Here is a 25,128-nt window from a genome sequence, read left to right on the forward strand (position 1 = left end):
TATGCATCTCTCCTCCTGGAGACTCCAACATGTATGTGCTGTGTGTGCTTAGTCGCTCAGTCCTGTCCGACTCTTTGAGACCCCATGGACTGCAGCACCCCCAGGCTCCTCTGTCCATGGGGATTCTCCAGGCAAGAAGACTGGAGTGGGTAGCTGTTTCCTTCTCCAGAAGATCTTCCCAACCCAGGGATTGAACCCAGGTCTCCCACATTGCAAGCAGATTCTTTACCAGCTGAGCCACTAGGGAAGCCCAAGAGTACTGGAGTGGGTAGCCTATCCCTTCTCCAGGGCATCTTCCTGACCCAGGAATCGAAATGGGGTCTCCTGCATTGCAGACAGATTCTTTACCAGCTGAGCTACCAGGGAAGCTCAAACTCCAGTATATTTGATGGCTAAAAAAATAACTCCCCCCCGCCAAAAAAAATACCCAGCCAACCAACAAACACACATAGTTCCTGGAGTCTTATATAACACAAAGCAAAGAGACTGATTCTAGCACTCTGATGAAGTCAAGCCCAAATTTATTAAAAAATAAAGTTGCTGGGGTGCTTAAGGCTTGTCTATTTTTTCTCACCTGAAAGTGGAATCTTCCAAAGAATAATCTTCAGAATATTCTGGGGAACATTCATTTTATTTGTGGTCATAAATAATATAAATACACATTAGACAACCCTGTCTTCTAGTAGCGGCAACTACAAAGTCTACTAACCAATGTGTGTAGTCGCTCAGTTGTGTCTGACCCCATGGACTATAGCCCACCAGGCTCCTCTCTCCATGAGGATTCTCTAGGCAGGAATACTGGAGTGGGTTTCCATGCCCTCCTCCAGGGAATCTTTCCAACCCAGGGATTGAACCCAGGTCTCCCGCATTGCAGGCGGATTCTTTACTGTCTGAGCCACCAGGGAAGCCCACTAAACATTAGGAAAGAAGAATGTGGACTGTGTGTATCTGTGTATCGTGTGTGTGTGTTGCCTTAGAAATGGGTAATCTTCTCTAAAGCCATGTTATCATAGCTTTTGTCCTTGGGATCATAGCCTGGAGCCAGGCTTTCTTGCTTGAGGCCGTTTTGTAAGACAGATTCAGCCCCTTGTTTCCAGGTACTGCCATTCTCAAGGTTTTCCTGAGGAAAATAGAAAGATACATATTAGTGGGACAGTCTTAATGTATCCGAAATCAAACTGAGGGAATCTTGCTTATACCTCCCCTTTTGAAAAAGAAAAGAAAGACAGACAAATATGAAAACAGCACAAATAACTCTGACCCAGGGCACTTCCTAATTGGTAGCTTTAATGCCTCAATCCATGTAGATGCCATTTCTAATGATGATGATGATAATAATAATAATAATAATAATAAAAACAGAGCAGTTTAGTGAGCTGGTGGCCCACTAGAATCTGCCTACAATGCAGGAGACCCAGCTTCAATCCCTAGGTTGGGAAGATCCCTTGGAGAAGGGAATAGCTACCCACACCAGTATTCTTGCCTAGAAAATCCCATGGACAGAGGATCCTGATGGGCTACAGTCCATGGGGTCACAAAGATTCATACACAACTGAGCCAGTAATTGCATTGCACAATGCATCAGTGCATAGCATGAAGACATTTATGTCTCTAGTACAATAGTCCTGTGAAGTGGTAGCATTACTTCCTGAGGAGAGACACACTTGTCTCTCAGAAGGTGGTCATCCTCTTCCTTTCCATGAACAGCAAGTCTTCTGGTCACAACAGGGGCCCTGTATGCGAACTCGGCAGAAGGCTGCTCAGTGTTATTTCTTGGCAAAGGAGCCCAGTAGTGACAACTAAGTGTCCCCTCCCACTCTAGACTCAGCCTTGGGAACAGAAGCTGCCTGCATCAGCAAGATTTCCCATTTATCTCAGGAAATTTGTGCCCAGGAAGATAAGTCTGTAAAGCAGTAAATAATATTATTCTTTTTTTTTTTTTTTTCTAGAACTTCCTCAAACTCATTTATCCAAACAATACACTGCTTAGCCAGCTGCCTTGTCAAATAGACTGCCTTCCCATTCTGAGCCCCTGTCAAGAAGGTGCTCTCCTTAGCAAAAACTATGAAACTCAGCTTTACTTCACATACATGTTATTATGGGCTTTGGGTAGAGGGGAAACAAATGACAACCTAAGACCTGTGATAAGGGCAAAGAGTCCTCTCCTAGAGTACTGAAAGAGTGAAATATCTGGGCTTGAAAGAAAGATAATAAGCCCTCACTTTAAGGGAAAAAAATTCCTGCCTGTTATCTGACTGAGAAGACAGACCTGGATAAAACCGGTTGCAACCCAACAGGAAACATTGCTTCTGTCAAGGTCCTGGAGTTATCAGATGCCACAGTAACTCTGAGTGGTTACTGCTCTTCCACCAAAGCTGCTGCAGATGGCCTTGCCTCCAGTCCCTTCTCCCTTACTTAGACCCCTCTTAGAATCCTACAGCAGAAACACCAACCTTACCCTTTTGTTGGCTCCCCTGGGGTGTCCCAGCCCCGCTTCCTCTATCAAGTCAGTAAGTCCAATCTGGTCTGATGTCAGGCTGTTATGGTGGTCATGGGCTGATGTGACCTTAATCATACTCGGTCAGTGTCTCTAGACCTAAATAGCACTGGGACAATTTCCCTCACCCTGTGTGGCCTAAACACGATTCTTGGAAGGATAAGAGGAGAGCTGGGAGACAGTATGTATCCTGCTGCTTCTCTGAGAAGTTCCACCAATAAATCTTACTTTATATTTACACTCTGTGACATACCAGACATGTTCGTGTCCAGATCACACGCCATGGTCTCCCCTTTGTTCTTAGGTAAAAGCTGAAGTTCCAAAAGTGTGAAAGTTGCTCAGTCATGTCCTACTCTTTGCAACCCCATGGACTAGTCCATGAAATTCTCCAGGCCAGAATACTGGAGTGGGTAGTTGTTCCTTTCTCCAGGGGATCTTCCCAACCCAGGAATCGAACCTGCATCTCTCACATTGCAGGCAGATTCAGCTGAGCTACCAGGGAAGCCTAAGAATACTGGAGTGGGTAGCCTATCCCCTTCTCCAAGGATTCCCCCAGGATCTTACCAACCCAGGAATCAATCTGGGGTCTCCTCTCCTGCATTGCAGGTGGATTCTTTACCAGCTGAGCTACCAGGGAATTTAGCTGAAGTAACTGAAGTGGAAACCCAGATCCTTTCAGATTCTCATATCCACCAGCTACCCTCCCAACTCCCAGCCTTGCAGATGGTTTAAATGGGCAGAAACAGAATCCTTTTGAGCCCATTCACATTGTTCAGAAGCTCAAACATCAGCTTACCTGCTCTGTTCCACTGTCATGCTGAACTCCACACCAGCACAGTGTTTTGTATTTCTTAGACCAAAAGCAAAATAAATTGCAGACTGGTCTAATTAGCAGTGGTGGAATATCCTTGCCCTTTTGGCGACCTAGTAATGAAAGCAAAAATGGATTAGGCGTTGCACGCTTCCAAGAGTGCCGTTAAGGACTGTCCATTTGAGAACTTGGTCACTCTTTTTGTGGTGAACCCCAAATCATGCCTGTAAGATGGGTACCTCATTTGGCAATGCGTAAGACTAGCCCATGTCTTCCTTGGCCCCAAGAAGAGGAATGTATGTAACTGGCCTGTTAGGAAGCTGATGATGACTCCAGCAGCTACGCATCCCAGGCAGCCCACGGTGCTGTAGTGTAGGTAGGAGAGGGCATACCATGTCTCAGCGATGGCGGGCCTGTGAAGAACAGCAGCACATCCTCAGTTCTGAGTGTGAAGTCATGATTCACAGTGACTAAGAGGATGTCTGCGGGCTCGGCATTTCTCCAGGGCATTTCTTCTTAAAATGGTCTTCCCTGGTGGCTCAGTGATGAAGAGTCAATGCAGGGGACCCAGGTATGATCCCTGATTGGGAAGATCCCCTGGAGGAGGAAATGGCAACCCACGCCAGTATTCTTGCCTGGGAAATCCAGAGGACAGAGTATTCTGGCTGGCTACAGTCTATGGGGTCACAAACAGTCAGACATGACTGAGCAACTAGACAACAATCTCTCAAAACCCCAAAGCTTATCTTTTTGCCATTTGATCATTTTTTTTTAAATAACTGACTGTAGACTGGTTGTGTTTTATATTCCACTCAACCCAGTCCATCCCTGAATTACAAGTCCTACTACTACACCACAGTTGCAATAAGGACCATGCCTTCCATTTCAGACATTTACTAAGCCCAGATTTAGTGCCAGAAATTGTGACAGACACTGGAGATTAAAGATAAGTAAGCCACAAAGTCTACATATAATAGTTCACAATCATAAAATGGACCAGCACACCTTGATAGAAGAGCAACAAAAGATTTGGAAAATATTCAGAAAGAGTGTTAAACCCAGGCTGATATGTGAGATGATGCCACAGCTTGTTTTTAAAAAATACTTAGCTGTTATTCAAGAAAAAAAAAAAAAAAAAGGTTGTTAGAGCCAGGATAAAGTATTCCAAGAAAAAATGTAGAATAAGCACAGGCAGGAAGGAAGAAACAGCATAGTGGACCTGAGAACTGAGACTTCCAATTAACGCTCTTGCCAAGTTCATCCTTGGGCACCAGGATGCAGAGGAATGCATACTCTTGGGCACTGGGGTGCAGGGGAATGGATATTTACAGAAACCTGGGGCACTCTTTATTGCTGGGTACCGTCCAGAAAAACTAACTCTCTCTTAAGAGAGCAAGATGGCCTCCTCAGACTTTGCATGAAGTATGCACCTTTCTCTAACTTGGTGACCGTCTCTCTGGGACCTGACGCCATCTTTAAGGTGAGAATACCTGCTGGACAGCACTGGAGGCACTGATTCTGTCATGTTTGATAGGCCACACTGGTCCGTCGACAAAGGCAAAGGCCATGTCTTAGAGGCTGGTGCAGGGTAAATGAAGGCCCCGATGGCCACCCAAAATGACAAGAAGATTCCAGTCAGAAGGCCTGCTAGGGCACCCTTGATAAAGAAAAGCAAAAGTTAATGAGAGATCTGACCATTGAAAGATCAAAAGCATTGAAAGAATAATGAGATGAAAAGCCTTATGTCTCAGAGATTCTGGCTTTCTACCCCCAATCCTAGCCACTTGTGCTCAAAACAGCACACTGCCTGCCTTCAAACTCCCACAACGAGCTTTATTTAGGAACACATTGTTCCTTAGATGAAGACATTGGAAGATTTTATTGTGGTCATTTTATGTAAATTTTAGCAGGATTTATTCTTCTCCTTTTGGCTTCTCCCTCCTATCACTAAAAAGTACTTGTTGAACCTCAGTTCCCAGAAGAAGAGTTTCAGAAATACAGGAAAACCTCAGATAATGGAGACACTGGGGTCATTTTTCCCTGACATCCATTGTAGGCTGTCATATAGAAATTTTTATTCCTATATCTCTTCCCGGGTGATGCTGGTCACGGTCCTTGGATTCCCAGGTTTCGAGTTTTTGGTTTGAGTGTAAATGTTAGTCGTGCCACTTAAGGGTCATACTTCTTGATCAAAAGTTAAAAGTCAGTGAGTCACTCACTCCTCCTTCCAAGGAAACAGAATAACCCAGCAGGGATCAGGACCGCCAAAAAGTAAAACTGAATCTTGATGGTCTGTGCCAGATAGCTGAACTTTCTCTGTGACAGAAAACAACTTGTCAGTTTCTCTATTTATTCATGAAAATGTCTCTTCAGTTACAGCACCAGAATGTTCTGTTTGTTATTGTCTGGCGGAACTAAAGCAAGGAATGTGACCTGACTGCTAGGGCCCTTGGGCTACACTGCACATGTTTGCTCAGTCATGTCTGACTGCAACGCTGTGGACTGTAGCCTAACAGGCTCCTCTGCCCATAGTACCTTCCTGGCAAGAATACTGGGGTAAGTTGCCTTTACCTCCTCCAGTTATCTTCCAGACCCATAGATAGAACCCACATCTTTTGAGTCTCCTGCGTTGGCAGGTGGATTCTTTACCACTAGTACCACCAGATGCCATAAATTAATGATCAGAAAAGTATTTGCAATAACTGAGCATTGTATTATATTTCCAAATAAGTGATCCCTTTGATTTATTTTTACTACACAGTCATCCAACCAATATTTACTTAAGGACATACCATTAGGTTGTACTGAGGCTTCCCCAGAGGTGCCAGGTGGTAAAGAAAAAACTGCCTGCCAATGCAGGAGACATAAGAGATGTGGGTTTGATCCCTGGGCTGGGAAAATTCCCTGGAGGAGGGCATGGAAACCCACTCCGGTATTCTTTCCTGGAGAATCCCACAGACATAGGAGCCTGGTGGGCTAGAGTCCATAATGTCACAAAGAGTTGGACACGACTGAAGTGACTTAGCACTCACACACACACACATTAGTTTGTATGGTATCTAGTATTTGTATCTTCGTCAAAACCAAGAATACTCAGCTATTATGCAGGCTGGTCTCCTCTCTCCTTCAATTAGTTAATTAGCTTAATTAAGTTACTTATATAATTAAGTTACTAAATATAGAAAAGAAAATTTACACTTTTAAAGTTTTCAAAGTTGGGTTTTAACTAAACTATTTCTGATCTTAGTATCTGTTTTACATTTCATTTTGTGGGCTCTTAATATAGAGAAGACAACTTAAACCCTAAAGAGTTTGCATTTATGCCATAACATATGATATTTCATGACTGGCTCTTACTTTGTTTTCTGCTCTTAATACAGACTCACAGATTCAGAGATTGGAGGGCTAGGGCTCTATTTAGATCTACTGTGGAAAGAAGACCTCATTTTTTTCTGGCAAAGTCAAATGGCCTTTCCAAGGAGGACTGAGAGAAGAGAGAGTGGCTGGGCCTGGTCTCAGCTGGAAGTGTGCAGAGGGGAAGTGTGCGGACTTACCTTCCAGTTCACAAAAGGGAACAAGATTCCCAGAGAGAACAAGCCCAGCATTGGCCCCCCACACATGCCGTGGATGCTGAGGGCAGCCTGTGGAGCAAAGCAGATCAGATCAACAAACTATATTCCCCTGAATCTGTGGCCCACCCAGGACCAATTCCCTTTCTTGGACATGTGATGAAATACAGTCCTAGTCCGGACCGTGTCACTTATTAATCATATGCTTTCTCAAAATCATTTCTCCCTTCTGGGCTCATTGATAAGCATTATGTAAAAAATCAAAAATATCTATAAACATACTTGTGTGTGTATGTGTGAACACAGACAATTTGGATTTAGTAGAATAAGTTTTCCCGCAAGCTGGAAATTACTGATTTGTTTATATTTTCTATCTTGTCAAAAAGCTTTTGTAGGGGGGTGGGAGAGAGGTCCAAGTTGGAGGGGATGTATGTATACATATGACTGACGTGCTTCATTGTACAGCAGAAACTAACACGGCATGGTAAGGGAATTGTAACACAATTTTTAAAAAGAAAGATTTTTAAACAATGTATTTAATAAATACATCTATAACTTGGTTGCGTATCTTATGCAGTTGATCCAGTTGTTTTAATTTAGTTTGAACAACTCTTTATTTTGACAATAATTATTAACCCACTCTTGCTATCTCACCAGAATAAATACATCTATAACTTGGTTGCATATCTTATGCAGTTGATCCAGTTGTTTTAATTTAGTTTGAACAACTCTTTATTTTGACAATAATTATTAACCGCCTCTTGCTATCTCACCAGAATACCTCAAGGATGTTGCAGCACTAATTCTGAACATGGTGGGGAGGCCATTGGATACTCCATATCCTATATCCCATTGTTACGGCTCCGTCTCTTTTGGATATAGAGGGAGTTTGGCAAATGCATTTCCATCTCTCTTAGCCTTTAAGTTATTGAACCCAGTGAATTGGAAATGGGTTTTAATTAAACTAGTTTTCTATCAATCTATATAGTCTTGTGCCATAGCTTTTTGAAAGCCTTGAACATACGCAGGCACTGATAATCCTGGAAGGGAGCATGTACTTAAGTATGTGTGTGCATGCACACACACAGACACACACACGCACACACACACACAAAGCTACTCTGCAGTGCAACCCTAGTTCTATCCATACAACTGCAGGGCTCTTAGATCAAGGGGCTGTGATGAGAATGTTCTAAACAGTTTATATATCTTTTCTGTTTGTCAGGCACCAGCTCCATGTCTTATGTGTCAGATAATAGAGATGAATTGGCACTATAAACAAATGATCTCATTTCATCCCCACAATTACCCTGGTTAGTTGATAGCACTAACTGGATTTTACAGATGAGAAATTTGGACTGAAAGAAAACATATTCAAGATATACTCTCAGTTAGAATGTTGTAGAGGTGAGATTTAAAAGTCTGAAGTCAATTTTGCTTGGCTCTAAAACCCATATTTTCTCTTCTAAAAGCAAGACCCACCTTAAAAAAAGACAAAAGCATGGAAAACCATCATGGTCTCCTTTTTTCTGCTTAAGGGGAAAAAGTTATTTGAAATAGTTCATTACTAAGAGAATATTTAGATTCTCATTTTGACTCTGCCACATGTAAATATGATCTGGTGAAACTTCAGTTATTAATTCAGATTTATTTCACTTCAGAGAGTCTTCTTTCTTTAAAAAAAAATAGAAGTAGGACCAAGGGGACTTCAAGTCCACTCCAGCTATAATATAAATTCTTTTGTCCAGAAAAATGAGCTACAATGCACTGTTATGATTGCTTTTCCAGGATAATTTTTAGAGAAATCAATGCCACAGATAGATCTTTGACAAGATGGAGATAGATAAAATTACAGTAGATACTCTTCCCCAAAGTCAATACTTAATAGTCTTCACATTTTCTCTGCTGATTGATAGTATTAATTTCTAGTTGCTGTGGTTACTGAATTTGGAAGCTAACTTACTAGCTATTATATGGGAGAATCAATAAATTAGGATAAATGTTTATTTCCCCCATAGGAGAAAAATAATGAACAATCTCTTACAAAGTCCTTAGCCAATATGCCCCGGGTAAGGGGGAAGTCTTCATGTGATAAAAGAGAAATAAATCAAAGAGTTTCTGGATTTTAGAAATACATATTTCTGTAATATACAAAACCAACTTCAATTTCTTGTCTTTCTTTTTGTCATTATGTTTAATTGAAGGAAGACAGAGCTCATTTAATAGTCCCTACCCCAATGGCCAAATCTCATTTAAACCCCTGCTGCAAGGAGAGGATCGCAGCTAAAGAAATGTGTTTCAGGACTAGGGTGTCCTAGCCTTCTCAGATGACAAATGGGGATCAAAATACCTGCTTCTAATACCTGTTTCCTAGGATTTTTGTGTGTGTGCCTGTTTGAGAGTATTCAATGTGGAATCCAATAGAGTCTAAATAGAACCTGGGCACTCTGGAGAACATGATAATCACTCCCAAAATATTATCCACCATTATTATCATCTTACTTCTTACCTCCCCTGTTGGTGAGCTCTCTGATCCCTGAGGTGTGTCATTTGATAGTTGGACTGTTTTGAAATCTAGAATGTACTTTTTTTAAAATATACTTCCAAAGAAAGAAAGATCACTTTCTTAAATTGGGGAAAAAAACAAGTCTAGAGATCGTGGTGTGCATGGGAGGCCTGGAGTGCTGCAGTCTGTGGGACTGCAAACAGTCAGACATGACTTAGCAACTGAACAACAATAACAGGGGTCACTGCAGCCCTTAGCAGAACTATTGAGTTGGCCAGAGAGTACATTCCAGTTTTCTGGAAGATCCTGAATGAACTTTTTGACCAACCCAGTAGCTGATGGCCATTAAGACAGCAACATAATAGATAGAATGGCTTTTCCCGGAGAGAACTCCACAAATCGTTAGTTACCAGATCTCCATTGGTTACTCTACTGATATGGCTGATGAAGGTCTGTCTAGTCAAAGCTATGGTTTTTCCAGTAGTCATGTATGGATGTAAGAGTTGGACTATAAAGAAAGCTGAGAGCTGAAGGAGTGATGCTTTTGAACTGTGTTGTTGGAGAAGATTCTTGAGAGTCCCTTGTATTCCAAGGAGATCCAACCAGTCCATCCTAAAGGAGATCAGTCCTGAATATACACTGTAAGGACTGATGCTGAAGCTGAAACTCCAATACTTTGGCCACCTATTGCAAAGAACTGACTCATTGGAAAAGACCCTGATGCTAGGAAAGATTGAAAGCGGGAGGAGAAGGGGACAACAGAGGATGAAATGGTTGGATGGCATCACTATCTCAAAGGACATGAGTTTGAGTAAGCTCCAGGAGTTGGTGATGGACAGGGAAGCCTGGTGTGCTGCAGTCCGTGGGATTGCGAAGAGTTGGACATGACTGAGCGACTGAACTGACTGACTGAACTGACTGGTGCTACCTGCCCCTCCTCCTATCTTCTCTCCCTGTACATGATTCTTCAGTCACATATTTAAAGTGAAACAGCTTACTAGGTTTTCCCAGAGCCTTTTGCTATGTGCTGTAGTTTTCTGAAAGGGTAATGCATTGGAAAATTAAATGGTATATTAGTCTTTCTGCACCTGTCAAATCAGATGTCTTCAGAGAAGCAAGGAGAGCATTTTAGACAAATCTTTCTCCTAGGAAACAGCACATCAGTGTGTTCATTTCTTGCCCACTGGCATCCCCTAAACTGTGTGAACTTTGTGACACACATTTTAACCAATCAAGAAAGGAAGCAAGCCTAGCATACTTATTTGAATAAGGACAAGCATCCCTCACAGCTCCCTCTTCATGGTAAGCTTGAAGTGTTACACCAGTGTTGCAGGAGACCTTATCTACTCTGGAGCCTTTCATGCCGCAATGGCAAATGAGCTTAACATGCAAATATCTCTGGAAGAATACAGTTTATTTTTTCAAATTCTCACCAAATTGGACATGGTGATACATCCTTAAAACAACATTGTTAAACAACTATACACAAATAAAAAATAGACAGAAAAAAGAGTAACTAATGATCGGATAAAGTGGAGAAAACAAAGGGGCACAAAACATCAGAGGTAACTTGGAAATGGGGGGAAATAAACCTTAAAAAGAGGTTTCCCCGATGGTTCACTGGCTAAGGAATCTGTCTGCATTGAAGGAGACAAAGGAGAAGTTGGGTTCGATCCCTGGGTCAAGAAGATCCTCTGGAAAAGGAAATGGCAGCTCACTCCAGTATTCTTGCCTGAAGAATCCCCATGCACAGAGGAGCCTGGAGGGCTATAGTCCATAGGGTCGCAAAGAGTCAGACATGACTTAGTGACTAAGCATGCAAACCTTAAAAAATGCTGTTGAGATCACTAAAGACAACTTCATGAACACGTCAGTTCTGCTGTGTGGAGGGGGAGATATCAAAGTCCTCAAAAGTTGTAAAGAGATCAGCAAGTAACTGTCATTAAATATAGCTCATACTTGGCACAGAGGACAGGACGTTTCCAGTCCCACAAATTCTCTTATAAAGACAGAGGATGAAATAGTTGTTATGGTACTAAACTAGCCAATTAAGTTTCCTGTACTTCAAAAAGGAAATAATGGAACCTATGTAAAGAGTCATTGGAAAGATCAAGCAAGATCCACTGCTCTGGAAACTAAAACACATCCTATAAAAGTCAGTGATGACTGTTCACTCACTCTCACTCATTTCTACATTTAAGCAGCATGTATTGAAAACCTAAACCATGCCAAGAAAATATACAGGATGTTCAAATTATACAAAGATGTGATAGGATTAAGATGGTTGATGTAGACTATGAAGATTGCTTATCTGATGATGTTTTGTGAGTTGGGCAATTTGAGGAAGGAAAAGGGGGAGCTCAGAAGACTTGGGTCATAAACATGGTTTAACCACTAACTAGCTGGGAGAACTTGAGCAGGATGTCTTCATTCTTTTCTGTATCATCTACAAAACAAATGTTGAAACAGATTATCAGCACTTTCTAGTGCTGACATAAGCTGAACGGGGAGTTGAACATATGGGAGGTAGTTCAGCATTGTTAATAGGTAGAGGTGGGCTCATTTTCAAGGTCTATTAAGCTTTAGTTATACGAATTTGGGACAGTTCTTCACCTCCCTATTTCTTAGCTTCTTCACCTGTGACATTAGTGCATTATTCATACTACATCTTAGGGAAGTGATGAGGATCAAATGAGACAATACATTCGAGACTGCAGCTAGACCATAATAAGCATTCTGTAAATGTCCATTTTAATGATTGATTTTACTAATATGATTACCCTAGTTTTATTTAAGGATAATAAGTTCTCAGGTCTGTCATTACCTGTATGACACCACCCATGAGGGATGCAGCCACAGCTGTGGAGGTACATATCACACCGAATAAGAGACCTGAGGAAAGAAAATGCAGGACTATCATCCAACCTGCTTTGAGGGATTCCTTGAGCTCCTACTCAGGGTCTTCTCTCATGCAAGCCATATTGGAAGGGGTCTCAGGAAGGACTGTCTACCCCAGGTAGCTATCACAAGCCCCAACAAGGGCACTGATGAGACTTTCTCCCCCAACACATGCTTTCCTCTGTCAGGCAGAATGAGCTGGAATCCAGCCTTCTGGAGTCTTCTCTCCAGGATTTAAGAAGAAAACTGTCATGTTGAATCAACATGAAGCTGTAGAAAGATCACTGGTCTACAGACTAATCCAGACTAAATTAGTGAGAACTAAGTCCATTTCAACCACTTACCTATAATCAGATGAAGAAATTACTAACTTCTCTGGGATACATGTAGTTTTTCATCTTTACAATGGCTAAATATCTATACAATTTACCTCACAGATTTTGCAAATCTGGGAATTTTTTCTGGTCTTTTCATGCTTTATTCATAACTCCTTATGGCCCTCAGTATATTGCATAAGGATTTCTTTGTTTACATGGCTATGTTGGAGCACCATGAGGGTCATCAGGGTACCACGCTCTGAAGCATCTTGCACAGTGTGCCTCTAGCATCATAGGATCTTGCTGGATGAATCAGCATATCTTGGTGATCTTTTAAAGGTAATATCTTCTTCTAAGCCATATTTTAAAAAACAATTGTTTTCATACATCTTTGTTTAAAAACTACCTTAAAACTATTCAATTCCCATTAAAACCCATAGACTAAATGAGAAAGGGTGAGAGATAAGGAGTTGGAGATAGATATAGACAGAGACACAGTGACAGAGATAGAGAAAATGATTTTTCTCATTTTAGTTGAAATTCTCTCTCAGGTAAATATTTGGCTCAGTTCCCAATGTCACCATTAATTTCACCGAGTATGTCAAACACTTACCAAATGCCAATGCTATAAATACCACTTCCCCCAAAGATCTCACATTCTAGGAAGGAATCACATCTAAATTAATTTATCCAAGAGTACCTGTTATATAGCAAGTACTATATGCTTGTTATTATTATATCAGATTTGGTATATGATATCCATAATATTTATTATCAGGAATTCACTTTTAAGATGAAATCAGAGTAGCAACTTTAAAGCTATATTTTCCAATTTCTCCATAAAACACGGAAAAATGAGGAAACCTACACAATAACAATAACACCAAGTTTGACCAATAAACACCTTTTAAAATTATAAAATTGCTCCCATTATTTTTAAAGATGATAGATTAGACATCAGAAATAAATGTTTGCCCTAATTCTGTATCACTTGATGAATAAGGAGAATTTTGCCTGCCTGAAGAAAATTTAAAAGATATATTTTTCTCAACTGTTAATTATCTTCTTGCTGAGCCAACGGTTGTCTGTCTCAAATGGGATTCTAAGAAACCACCCCTCAATCCAAGGGTTCTACTTTTCTGTGCTGACTAGAGAGTTGATTCAGTCCCCCCCTCCCCCAAATCTTTATACGTCCACCAAGTTGCAATCAATAGCAACTCTCGGGGCAAGGGGCTTAGGGAGAATTGGTGGTGTTCCACGGAGACCTAGAGTGTATGCATCCACAGACAAAGCAGGAAATGTGCAAGAGAGAGAAAGCACCGCAGTTGCAGCAAATCCTATGGATTTTCCCAGTGTTACAACAGCTTGGAGGATCAGACAGTACACCGTGGGCATAGCAGAAACTTCTACCCAGCATGTTCTTGAATATCTGCTAGAAATTGGAAAGTGCATAAGAAGTGATGCTCATCCACCTGCTATTAGCTGCATGTAACTCATTATGCAAGATAGTAAAAAAAGAAACAAAAAAAAAACAAGGCAATTCAATCACCCAGTTAGCAAACATTGGTCAGCACCAATCTCTTGTTCAAGCATAAGTGAAAAGAAAAAAGAAAGATAGGATCCATGCCAAATGTTGCCAAAGAAGGAAATGAATATATTAACTTAAAAGCTCAAATACAGAGTATGTTTTCTGGAAATAATTTACCTTAAGAACCATAAAAAGTACTTAGAAATTGTCTGGTAATTTCAATACTATGCAAAAACATGTGGACTCAATGAAGTGAAAAGTACAGGTCAAGAGAAAACAACTGGCAAGAAAAAAACAGCAGGATAGGATAAGCACCTATAGTTTAGGTGAGGATGAATCCAGGTGTGATAAGAACGGACTACAAGGAAATTGAAAACTATAGTAGTTGACCAAGCACTCCTACTCCTTGGTATTTACTAAAGAGAAAAGAAAACATGTTCACAAAAGACTTGTACAAGAATATCCATAGCAGCTGTATCAAAAGAACTTCAGACTGAAATAATCTGGGTACACCAATAGAAGTTAAAAAAAAAAAAAAAACAGCAGTGTACCTATACAAAGTCATACTACTCAGCCATAAAAAGAGATGAAATACTGATACACAAAACAATATGAATGTATCTCAAACATATTATGCTGAGTGAAAGGAGTCTTACAAAAACAAATGTGTACTGTGTGATTCTAATTACCTAAAATTCTAGAAGAGTTAAAACTAATCTATGATGAAAAATATCATAGTGGCTGCGGCTGGAAGGAAGTGGGAGTAAGAATTGACCGGAATAACTAAGAGAGAACTTTCGAGGGTGATGGTGATGATTTATATTCCTAGTGGCTGAGTCACACAGGTGTATGCCTTTTTCAAAACTCAGCAAATGCTTATTTAACATTTCTCCATGAAACTGTGGATAAATTTTACACTTAAAAAACTTTAAACAATTACTGAATTCTAGTTAATAATATGCTAAAATAATTAGAGGGAAGTGTACTGATGTCTGGATTTACTTTCAAATATATCAAACATATGATGGATTAATAGATGGATAGAGAGTTAGATGGATGTGTGAAAAATCAAGTTCAATAAAGCATTAATGGAGAATCTTGGTGGTATATATACAGGAGATCATAATAAATGTCTTTAAACTTTGCTGTGTGATTGTATTTTTAATAGTAAAATGTGAGGAACAAAATACTATAGCAGAATTCAAATCACTATTATTAAGAAATTTATTTTGTGGAAGATTTACAATAACATTGAGAAAAAATCTGAGCCCTACAAGTACACAGAGGGAGAGGAAAAAATTATGAAAACAAGAGAAATAGTGAAGAATATGGAGAACACAAACCACAGATTAGAGAAACATTTAAGAATGAGAATACCATAAAACCATCAATATTTGAAGGTAATAACCATACTTACTAGAAAATCAATTAGAATTTTGGGACTAAACAAGAGTTGTGCCAATGGCCAGATATGTGCTTTACAAAACAAATGAAAACAAAAAACTATAGCATTTTATTCAACCTGGTAATTTTCTTTTGGAGTTCCTGACTAAGGAAAAAAATTAAAGATACAATAAAATACTATGCATATGGATTTCATCACAGTGTTACCAAAAAAGAAAACAAAAACAACTTCAAACTAACAACATAAAAATGAGTCATTCTGTAAAACATTAAGCAATCACTCAAAATCATGTTCTCAAAGAATACATTAAATGGCACAGGAAGATGCTCAGTATAGCATACTAGAAAAAATAATAACCAGGAACAAAATTATACATAATTTTATTTTAAAAGCACATATATTTTCCCAAATTACTTACATTTCCTATAGTAAGTAGGTGTATAATTTGTTTATACTTAAAAAGAAGTAAACTTTGTAAAACTGTAATTCAATATAAGTGCTACAGTGATTATAAATATAAAATGTGATTATATGATTAAACAAAGAGCAATTATCTTTTGAGTTAAGGCTACCGGGAGTTTGGTAATAAAGGATTCTTTAGAAAACAATTTGCCTTTATTAGACAAGCTGACTGGCCACAGTGAGCTAAATGTCTTTGTCTTTGGAGGAACAAATAGGATCGATATATGGCATAATCAAGAGGTGTTGATGTGATGAACCTAGATTGTAGGATGAACACAGGAGAATGTCAAATATAAGACTGGTGAAAGCTAAGCTAGCCAGTCATTCTTTCTTGACACCCTCCTAGTTTCCTGGGATCTTTGGAAGTGTAAGAATTTATATGTGATTCTGTTTGCTAGCATTTATTGAGAATTTTAGCATCTATGTTCATCAGTTCTATTGGTCTGCAACTTACTTTTTTTGTGATATCATTGTCTGATTTTGGTATTAGGGTGATCTTGGCCTTGTACAAAGAACTTGGGAGTACTCCTTTCTCTACGATTGTTTGGAAACAGTTTGAGAAAGATGGGTGTTATCTCTTCTCTAAATGAATGATAGAACTCACCTGTGAAGTCATCCGGTGGTGGACTTTTGTACATTTTAAGATTTTTAATCACAGTTTCAATTTTATTGCTTGTGATTGATCTGTTTATATTTTCGATTTCCTCCTGGTTCAGTCTTAGAAGGTTGCATAGCGGGGGTAGTGAGAACGGAAGGGTGGGATGAATTGGGAGACTGGGATCGACCTATACATGTTGTTCAGTCACTTAGTCTTGTCTGACTCTTTGCAACCCCATGGACTGTAGCCCATCAGGATCCTCTGTCCATGGAATGTTCCAGGCAAGAACACTGGAGTGCGTTACCATTTCCTATGCTAGGGGATCTTCTTGACCCAGGGATGAAACTGCATCTCTTTTTTCCCTGCAGGCAGATACTTCACCACTGTGCCACCTGGGAAGCCGGTATATACATTACCATGTGCAAAATAGATAGCTAGTGGGACCCTCCTGTATAGCATGGGGAGCTCAGCTCAGTGCTCTATGGTGACTTAAATGGGTGGGATGATGGGCTGGGGGTGGATGGGAAGTCCAAGAGGGACAGGATATATGTATACATATAGTGATTCACTTTGTTGTGCAACAGAAACTAACACAATATTGTAAAGCAACTATACCCCAATTTAAAAAAGAATTTATATGTGAGATTACACCTGTATCTCCATCTGCACTTGTGCCTGTCAGCATGCACTGAATAGAGTGTTCAGGATTTTGACATGTACCACATATACATTTCATGATATGGAATAGAAGATCCACCGGCTATACCTACATAAGCCTTTACTGATCCAGGTGCTCAGCTTGTCAGAGAGACGAGGAAAACAGCTCTTGACAAAATCCTCAAAGGTCACTGTTGCTAAGGCATTGATGCTGGCAGCCACGGTGCTATAGGGAGACAAAAGCGAGAACATAGCCCAAACTAAATAAAGCTGACCAGCCTGCCCTGCCATCCAGGGTAAATAGACAAGGCAAGGCTCTAGACAAAACAGATAGACATATGTCCTTATTCTGGATCTCCAGGGGAACTACAGGGCCTCACTCTCCAAAGCTGCTTCTGTGTTTAATGCTCTTCACTTTCTTCCTCTAATTCCAGTGAAGAAACTAAGCTTTCATTCTCTAACTCCCACTGATTTCCCTAGACCTTAAATGAGCTAACATGCAGTAGCAGAGAGATTGTGTGTGTGTGTGTGTGTGTGTGTGTGTGTGTGTGTGTGTAGGTTAAACTTGAGGCAGGAAGTGGTGACTATCCTAATTCAGGAATCACTACAATATGTCATTCATTCATTCTTTCATTCATACCATTTATACATCTGTTCATTCTGAGTACTAGGCATACAATGGTGAACCAGAAAGACGCAGAGCTTACATTTTAGTTGTGACATAGATATTTAACAATCAATTATTCAACTGACTTCACTGTTATGAAGAAAAATAACAGAGTTAAGAAAGCATATCTTGCAGAGACCTAAACTGAAATGAAGTTAGGATTTTTCTCTAAGGAAGGGCTTCCCGGTGGCTCAGATGGTGAAGTGTCTGCAATGCGGGAGACCCAGGTTTGATCTCTAGGTTTGGAAGATCCCCTAAAGAAGGGAATGGCAACCCACCCTAGAACTATTGCCTGGAGAATTCCATGGACAGTGGTGGTTAAGATAGGTACTAAAAGGACTCTTGCAAATTCAGAATAAGATGTTTTAGGACAAAGAGAAAATTTTCAGTAAATGCCTGCAGATGGAAAACTTGTTTCATCCAACAACAGGAAGCACCAGTGTAACTAGCATGTAATTAATAAGGGAGAAAAAGACAAAGAAAATACTAGGAAATAGGCAAAGATCAAAAGCACATAAAAGCTCTGGTATTCTCTCTCTGACTTTCCAAACCAAGTTCAGTCTTACAGCCCAAAATTTGCTTAATGGACAGAAAAACCAAAAAATTGGAGTTTCCTTTGTAGAACAGCATGAAAACTTATTAAATTTCTCATCCAGACCAGGAATATTTTAGCTAGTAGGACAGATATATTTATTAAATTCATGTTATGCAAAATCACAAGCACAAACAAAAGTTCTGGAAAAGAAACAAGCAAATGAACAAAGCCCGGCCGGCTGTTTGTAAGTTTTCCATTGCTATCCATTAGCTAATTGTTTTGTTATCCTCCAATGCTCATTTGAAGACAAGCTATAGCTACCGCAACAGCAGGGAAGAAAATTCAAACTTTGCCTTTTTTGTGTAATGCAAGATAATAGTATTATTATTAATTTATTAGCTGTAGTTTACTTCAGTTGGGATGGTTCCAGGTCCATCTAGTGCAAAATTTAAAAGTTCTTTCCCTAATGACAGATACAATGAGTAGAAACTTTCTGTGACCCATTTCTTAAAATTGAAATTCCAAGTACTTCAGCTTAGCTTTCTCCTTTTCCTGAGAATCAAGGCACAGTGTATGTCCCCTAGAAGATTCCTCTTCCATCTGCAGCTCCATACAAGTCAAATAAAGAAAGGAGAGGATCAAAAAAATAAGCTTCCATGCCCCTACATATATGGCTCAAAATCCATCATTTGAAAGCTTTAAGCTTTAGAGTTTATTTTCTACCCTTGAATCCACTGGGAGGGAGGCAACAAAAAGCCAATTTTCCCCAGAAGGATCAGATTTGCAGAACCTCTGCCGGACTGCTTTTGCAATCAGATATATTATCCATATGTTAATTTCTCAGATTCTAAAACTGGTACAAGATGGTGAAAATCTTTTTTTCTTTCCTATCACTAAACCACCATCTCTTTATTCTACCCCTTCCCTTGTCTCCCCCATTCTCTAACCTGACATCCTCCTTAACCTTATAGCAAAAGAAATCTCTCTATAATATGTACTGTCCAGTACATCTCTTTCTTGGAATTTTTGGATTTGAGATCAAAAGAATCAATCATTCTTTTAAGAGAGAATCAATCTGTTGACAACTGTATTGATCCATTATGGAGTCAGCTTTAGGAAAATTGAATAAATAAATCAAGCTCTGTAGGGAGGGACCAAATGAAAGCTAATGTGTCATTCCTATTATTGATTATTGATCCTCTACTGTTCATTGTTTCTTCCTTAGTTTCCTTGAGATACCAATACTAACACCACAGAACAACATCATTTGTACTGCTGATGCAAAATCCTATGAAGTATAGCAGCAAAAATAATTCAGCAGAACACTAAATTAAAATTACACCATAAGCAAGCTAAAATCATTATGTGAATTCAGAGATATTGCTATTTTGGAAATACATCAGCATACTAATATTGATATGTCAAAAGCTAGAAAAGAAACAATAGTCATTTCAAAAATGCCGATAGTAATCACAATTCCATATATCTCCCTGATAAAAATATTTCCTAAAAGTAGAATAAATATATGCATTATTGTTCTTATTTATGATTTTATTAGTTTTATATAAGTATATTAAATGCAAATAAATAATATCATTCAAACCAAAACTTGGTATCATATTTACCGGTAATATCCAGGAACCATTCCCTTTAAAGAAAAAGTGAAGTAGCTCAGTCATGTCTGACTCTTTGTGACCCCTTGGACTGTAGCACATCAGGCTCCTCCATCCATGGGATTTTCCAGGCAAGAGTACTGGAGTGGGTTGCCATTTCCTTCTCCAGGGGATCTTCCCAACCCAGGGATTGAACCTGGATCTTCCACATTGTAGGCAGACACCTTACCGTCTGAGCCACCAGGGAAGTTCCCTTTAGAGTGTATAACAAAACAAAGATTTCCATAATCCCTCAGTTTTCTTATCACTGTTCTCAAAGCATGATTATATGAGAGTGAACATAGACGTGTAGCTATTAGGAAAGAAGAACTCAAAAGTATTTGCAAATATTATGACTTGAGTACATTCAACTTCTATAGAATGGACTGAAAATAATTAGAAAAAAAACTGATATCAAGGGAAATTTTATAAAAGCAATGAATAAATACTATATACTATGCTAACATATTTAAAATCATTCTTTAAAGCTTAGTCATTAGAATTATTAGTATCATCATAGCTGTATACAAATAGAACAAAGGAATATAACAGAAAATCCAGGAAAAGTTTAAAAATATCAAAGAAGGTAGGACGTAATAAAAGTAGCATTTCAAGTCAGTGATGAAAAGGTGACTTTTCACTAAAAATAATGAGATAACTTGCTACTATCTTAGCAGAAAAATGTCAGGAACTCCACTTCTTTTCTTTATATACCCCATGTATAGTCTAGATGATTTAATAATTTTAACATTTAGTAAGACAATAAATATACTAGAATGATATCTGGATGATTATTTGTAAGCATGGAATGGAGAAGCCTTCATAAGAATGATATAAACCTAGAAATCATAATATAAAAATTAATTAATATGATATAGCAGCTCCATATACTCAAGAATATTAATAAAGCAAATATACATAGGCCAAATGAGAAAAAATGAGATATATATCAATAAGCTTTTCCCATATATATATATATATATATATATATATATGTAAGAAAACTCAAAAGAAAAAAAAAGTAATAGGGAACATGAACTGGCATTTCACAGAAAAAGAAATACAAATGGCCAGTGAAGGTATGGAAAGATAGCCAACCCCACTTCTGCTCAAGGCAATTTGTATTATACTAAATGAATTAAGTCAGACAAAGACAAATGCCATATGGTATCACTTATATGTGGAATCTAAAAAAGTGATGCTGTCTCATTGTTTTAGTTCATTTTTCCCAACACTCTTGCCCCCACCATTCTCCACGTGACTGTCGTGCCTCACCTGGATTAAGGCAAAAGTCTCCTTACAATCACTGTTTCTCACCACTCCCGCTTTTGTGATCGCCCCTTCCCTTCACAAAGAAGACCGAGTCTTCAGCGGTATGACATCACTCACTCAAACTTCCCTGCTTCAGACTTTCCAATGCCTTCCTATTTAATGTGCAATGAAAGCTCTTCAGTCTTTCATAAAAACTTTCCTGATCTGATGCTTGCTTGCCTCTTCCAATTTCTCCTCATTTGCTCTCCTCTTCATTCCTTAAGCTTCAACTCCTCTCGTTTATCCTGAACTGTTTCATACAGATTATGTCCTTGGGGCTTTGGTATTTGCCCTCCTCGCTGCCTGCAGAAATTCTGTTTGTGATCTTCACACTCTTTAGATCTCAACACAAATGTCATACACATAAATAGAAGTTCACTAACGACCCTCTCAAAAACAGAGCTCCCAAACCTAACCTCTCTCTATGCTATCACTCTGTCATTTCCTTTATACTATTTGTCATCATCAAACAATATCTTGTTTTTTGTTACTGTTTAGTTATATATTGTCCATCTCCCATGTTTGCTGCTGCTGCTGCTAAGTCGCTTCAGTCATGTCCGACTCTGTGCGACCCCAGAGATGGCAGCCCACCAGGCTCCCCTGCCCCTGGGATTCTCCAGGCAAGAACACTGGAGTGGGTTGCCATTTCCTTCTCCAATGCATGAAAGTGAAAAGTGAAAGTGAAGTCGCTCAGTCATGTCCGACTCTGTGCGACCCCATGGACTGCAGCCTACAAGGCTCCTCCGCCCGTGGGATTTTCCAGGCAAGAGTACTGGAGTGGGATGCCATTGCCTTCTCCTCGTGTTTACTAGAATGCAAACTCTATTTAAGGGCAACATTTAAGCCAGTCTTGTCTGCAGCATCCCCACGGTCACCAGCTGTGCCTGGCATAGTATAAGCCTTTTAACATATCTGTCAGAGTAAACGTGTGAATAATTTTGAATTTATAATAATGTCTACATTTTGGAAATGGATGTTCTTAGCTGCCTGAGTGTGTTATTGAAGATGTATAGAATGGATTGCAAAGGAGAGATCTGGAAGAATATACTGCAGCTGAATGAGAAATGCCAGCAAACAGAGCTGCCTTGTGGGCAAGTGATGTGAAACCATGGGGGCAGTGAGCTCCAGAAGAGGCTGAGAAAATAAACAGAGAGATCTAGTGCAAGAGCAGGCCTAGGTTTACATACCACATCTGCAGTTTACTTTCTTATCATAGGTGAGTTATCTACCTTGCTAAATTTCAGTTTCCTTATCTGTCAGCAGAAGATAATGAGTAGTTTCGGTCTCATATACTGTTTGACAATTGATGAGCAGATACATATAAAGCATTCAGCAGGCAGCTGATACACAGTGAGTACTCAGTGATACTGGTGGTGGGTACCACTAATACTCTTGTCATCCTTGTTGCTTTGTTATTACCATCCTCATTATCAGAACACTATTGACAAGTGTTATCAATACACTAACCTCAAAGTTCCACTGAAGGCACAAGCCACAAAAAGTCCTGGAAGTCCAGGCATCGTGGAAAATAACTCCATGACGAAGTATGGCATCAGCTGAAGAGGAGGCAAGATGAGATGGGACAGGTGAGTGGTCTCATCAGGAATGTCTGAAATGTGGGATTTGGGGGGCTTCCTGTGTGGCGCTAGTGGTAAACAATCTGCCTGCCAGCCCCGGAGATGTAAGAGACACGAATTTCATCCCTGGGGTGGGAAGATCCTCTGGAGGAGGAAATAGTACGTCACTCCAGTATTCTTGCTGCGAGAATCCCATGGACTGGTGGGTGACAGTCCATGGGGTCATAAATAGTTGGGCAAGACTAAGCATCTGAGCATGTATTGTAGCTTTTTAGCAAAAGGATGTGGGGGAAAAAAGAAAGTAATAACAAAGAAGTTTTCATTGACTATGGTTTTTAAATGCCAGCAAATGAAGTTATGATCCATCCAATTTCCATGGACCTGAGGTCCAGCTGTAGGGTAGGAGAAGGGGTAGGAAGCAGACAGTCATATTAGGAAAACCCACTGTATGAACTTTAGAATGTTCAGAAACCTTTAATTTTTTAAATGTTTTCAATGTGTGCCATTTTCTTGCCTGTTTACTTTAATGATAGAAATCAAGCCATAAAAACAAGTGCTTAAAACAGGTCTTCAGGGAATCTAGGTATTATGGTTCTACTCTGGAGCCAGATTTGTGGGAGAGGAGCTCCCACAAGACACAGTGGGACAGTTTAACATGTAGGAGGAGAGAGTGAAGACTATAGATCCTGGTCTGTGACAATATCATCCAAGAGGAGAGGAAAGAAATCAAATCGTGGGGTTTGGGAAATAGCTAGAGGTCCAGGTAGAAAAAGAGAAAGGCTCAACATTATCTAGTGAAGGCCAGAAACACGCTCATTTCAGCTGGCCCCAAGGGAGCACATACCTGGTCTGGGGCTGAGATGATGCCCGAAGTCCAAGGATCACAGTCTTTGAAGTGTGCATACATGGTTAAACCAGAAAAGACTGCACATAGCAGAATGATCCAGAGACCTAGCAAGTTGAAGTACAAGGCTCTAGGAAAGAACACACAGTAGACTCTATGTCATACTACAATGTGGCGATGTTGTCAACTACAGTTTGGCACTTGGCATTGCATTAAAACATGAGCTGCTGCAGCCGCTGATTTTCAACACATCCTGAAAGGAGTTTAGGTTGGAGAGCAGAAATGAGGCACTCTGTGTTCAGGAAAGACTGGCAGGACAGGTCTTCAGATAGTTAGATATTTTAAGCAGCTAATTTTATGAGCTCAATTTTTATATCTCCTTATATCTAGAAAAGCATTAAAATTCTTCATGGTGATGACTGTTCCTAGTGACTAGCAAAAGCTTCACAAGACTAGTTAGAAACCTTCTGGAAAAACATGTGCTTGACTGCATGTATTCTTTCTTCACCAAAATCACAAATGTACTGACCTTTCCCCCCTGCCTCTTTGGAGCTGTTTCTCAGAGCTATCTGAGGTGCTATCTTCTGGGCTTCAGTTCTCATTTTTTGCCCCAAATAAAATTTAACTTCTATCTGTCACATTGTGCATTTTTCTAAGTCAATAAGGCCATTACCAAAGAATTAAGACAAAATTTGGAGGGCCTTTTTGCTAAAAAATAAAATTCTCTAGCCTTCAGAAATCTATATATTCTGATATCAAGTCACTATGCTATACACCTGAAACGAATATAATATTATGCACTTCCTGAGTCACTTCAGTTATGTCCGACTCTGAAACGCTATGGACTGTAGCCCACCAGGCTCCTCTGTCCATGGGATTTTCCAGGCAAGAACACTGGAGTGGGTTGCCACGTCCTCTTCTAGATGATCTTCCCAAGCCAGGGACTGAACCTGCATGTCCTGTGGCTCCTGCATTGTAGGCAGATTTTTTACCACTGATCCACTGGGGAAGCCCCATAATATTATGTCAATTATATTGCAATTTAAAAAAATCATTACATTTTGTATTTTTTTCATTTTTATTTGGGAATGTTACATTTTTAGTCTGATTATGAAATTTAAATGAGGTAGATTTTTTATGGGTTTTTGAATTAGAGAGTTTTTCTGTAAGGCTTTTGAAATTGAGAGGTTTTCTGCGAAGCCTCAAATATGGGGCCAGGTCTAATTCCTTGGGTGAAATTTCATGTATCAATCACTTATATAACTTCAAATAATTTGCCCTCTTTCAATTCATG

General features: G+C 39.6%; 1 protein-coding gene across 1 annotated transcript in view; it reads right to left on the reverse strand.

Moving 5' to 3' along the window:
* Positions 1–973: 973 nt before the first annotated feature.
* SLC5A12 (solute carrier family 5 member 12) overlaps positions 974–25,128 on the reverse strand; it is a 45,884-nt gene continuing 21,729 nt past the window's right edge. The window contains exons 7-15 of the mRNA XM_052653166.1: positions 23,835–23,964; positions 22,881–22,969; positions 17,362–17,474; positions 12,208–12,275; positions 6,863–6,949; positions 4,799–4,965; positions 3,618–3,721; positions 3,294–3,421; positions 974–1,120 (exon numbers count right to left, since the gene is read on the reverse strand). Coding sequence (XP_052509126.1) covers positions 974–1,120; positions 3,294–3,421; positions 3,618–3,721; positions 4,799–4,965; positions 6,863–6,949; positions 12,208–12,275; positions 17,362–17,474; positions 22,881–22,969; positions 23,835–23,964 — 1,033 coding nt within the window. The remainder of the gene's footprint in view (positions 1,121–3,293; positions 3,422–3,617; positions 3,722–4,798; positions 4,966–6,862; positions 6,950–12,207; positions 12,276–17,361; positions 17,475–22,880; positions 22,970–23,834; positions 23,965–25,128) is intronic.

The sequence above is a fragment of the Budorcas taxicolor genome, chromosome 15 (genome assembly GCF_023091745.1).
Source record: "Budorcas taxicolor isolate Tak-1 chromosome 15, Takin1.1, whole genome shotgun sequence".
In the NCBI taxonomy this organism is placed as follows: domain Eukaryota; kingdom Metazoa; phylum Chordata; class Mammalia; order Artiodactyla; family Bovidae; genus Budorcas; species Budorcas taxicolor.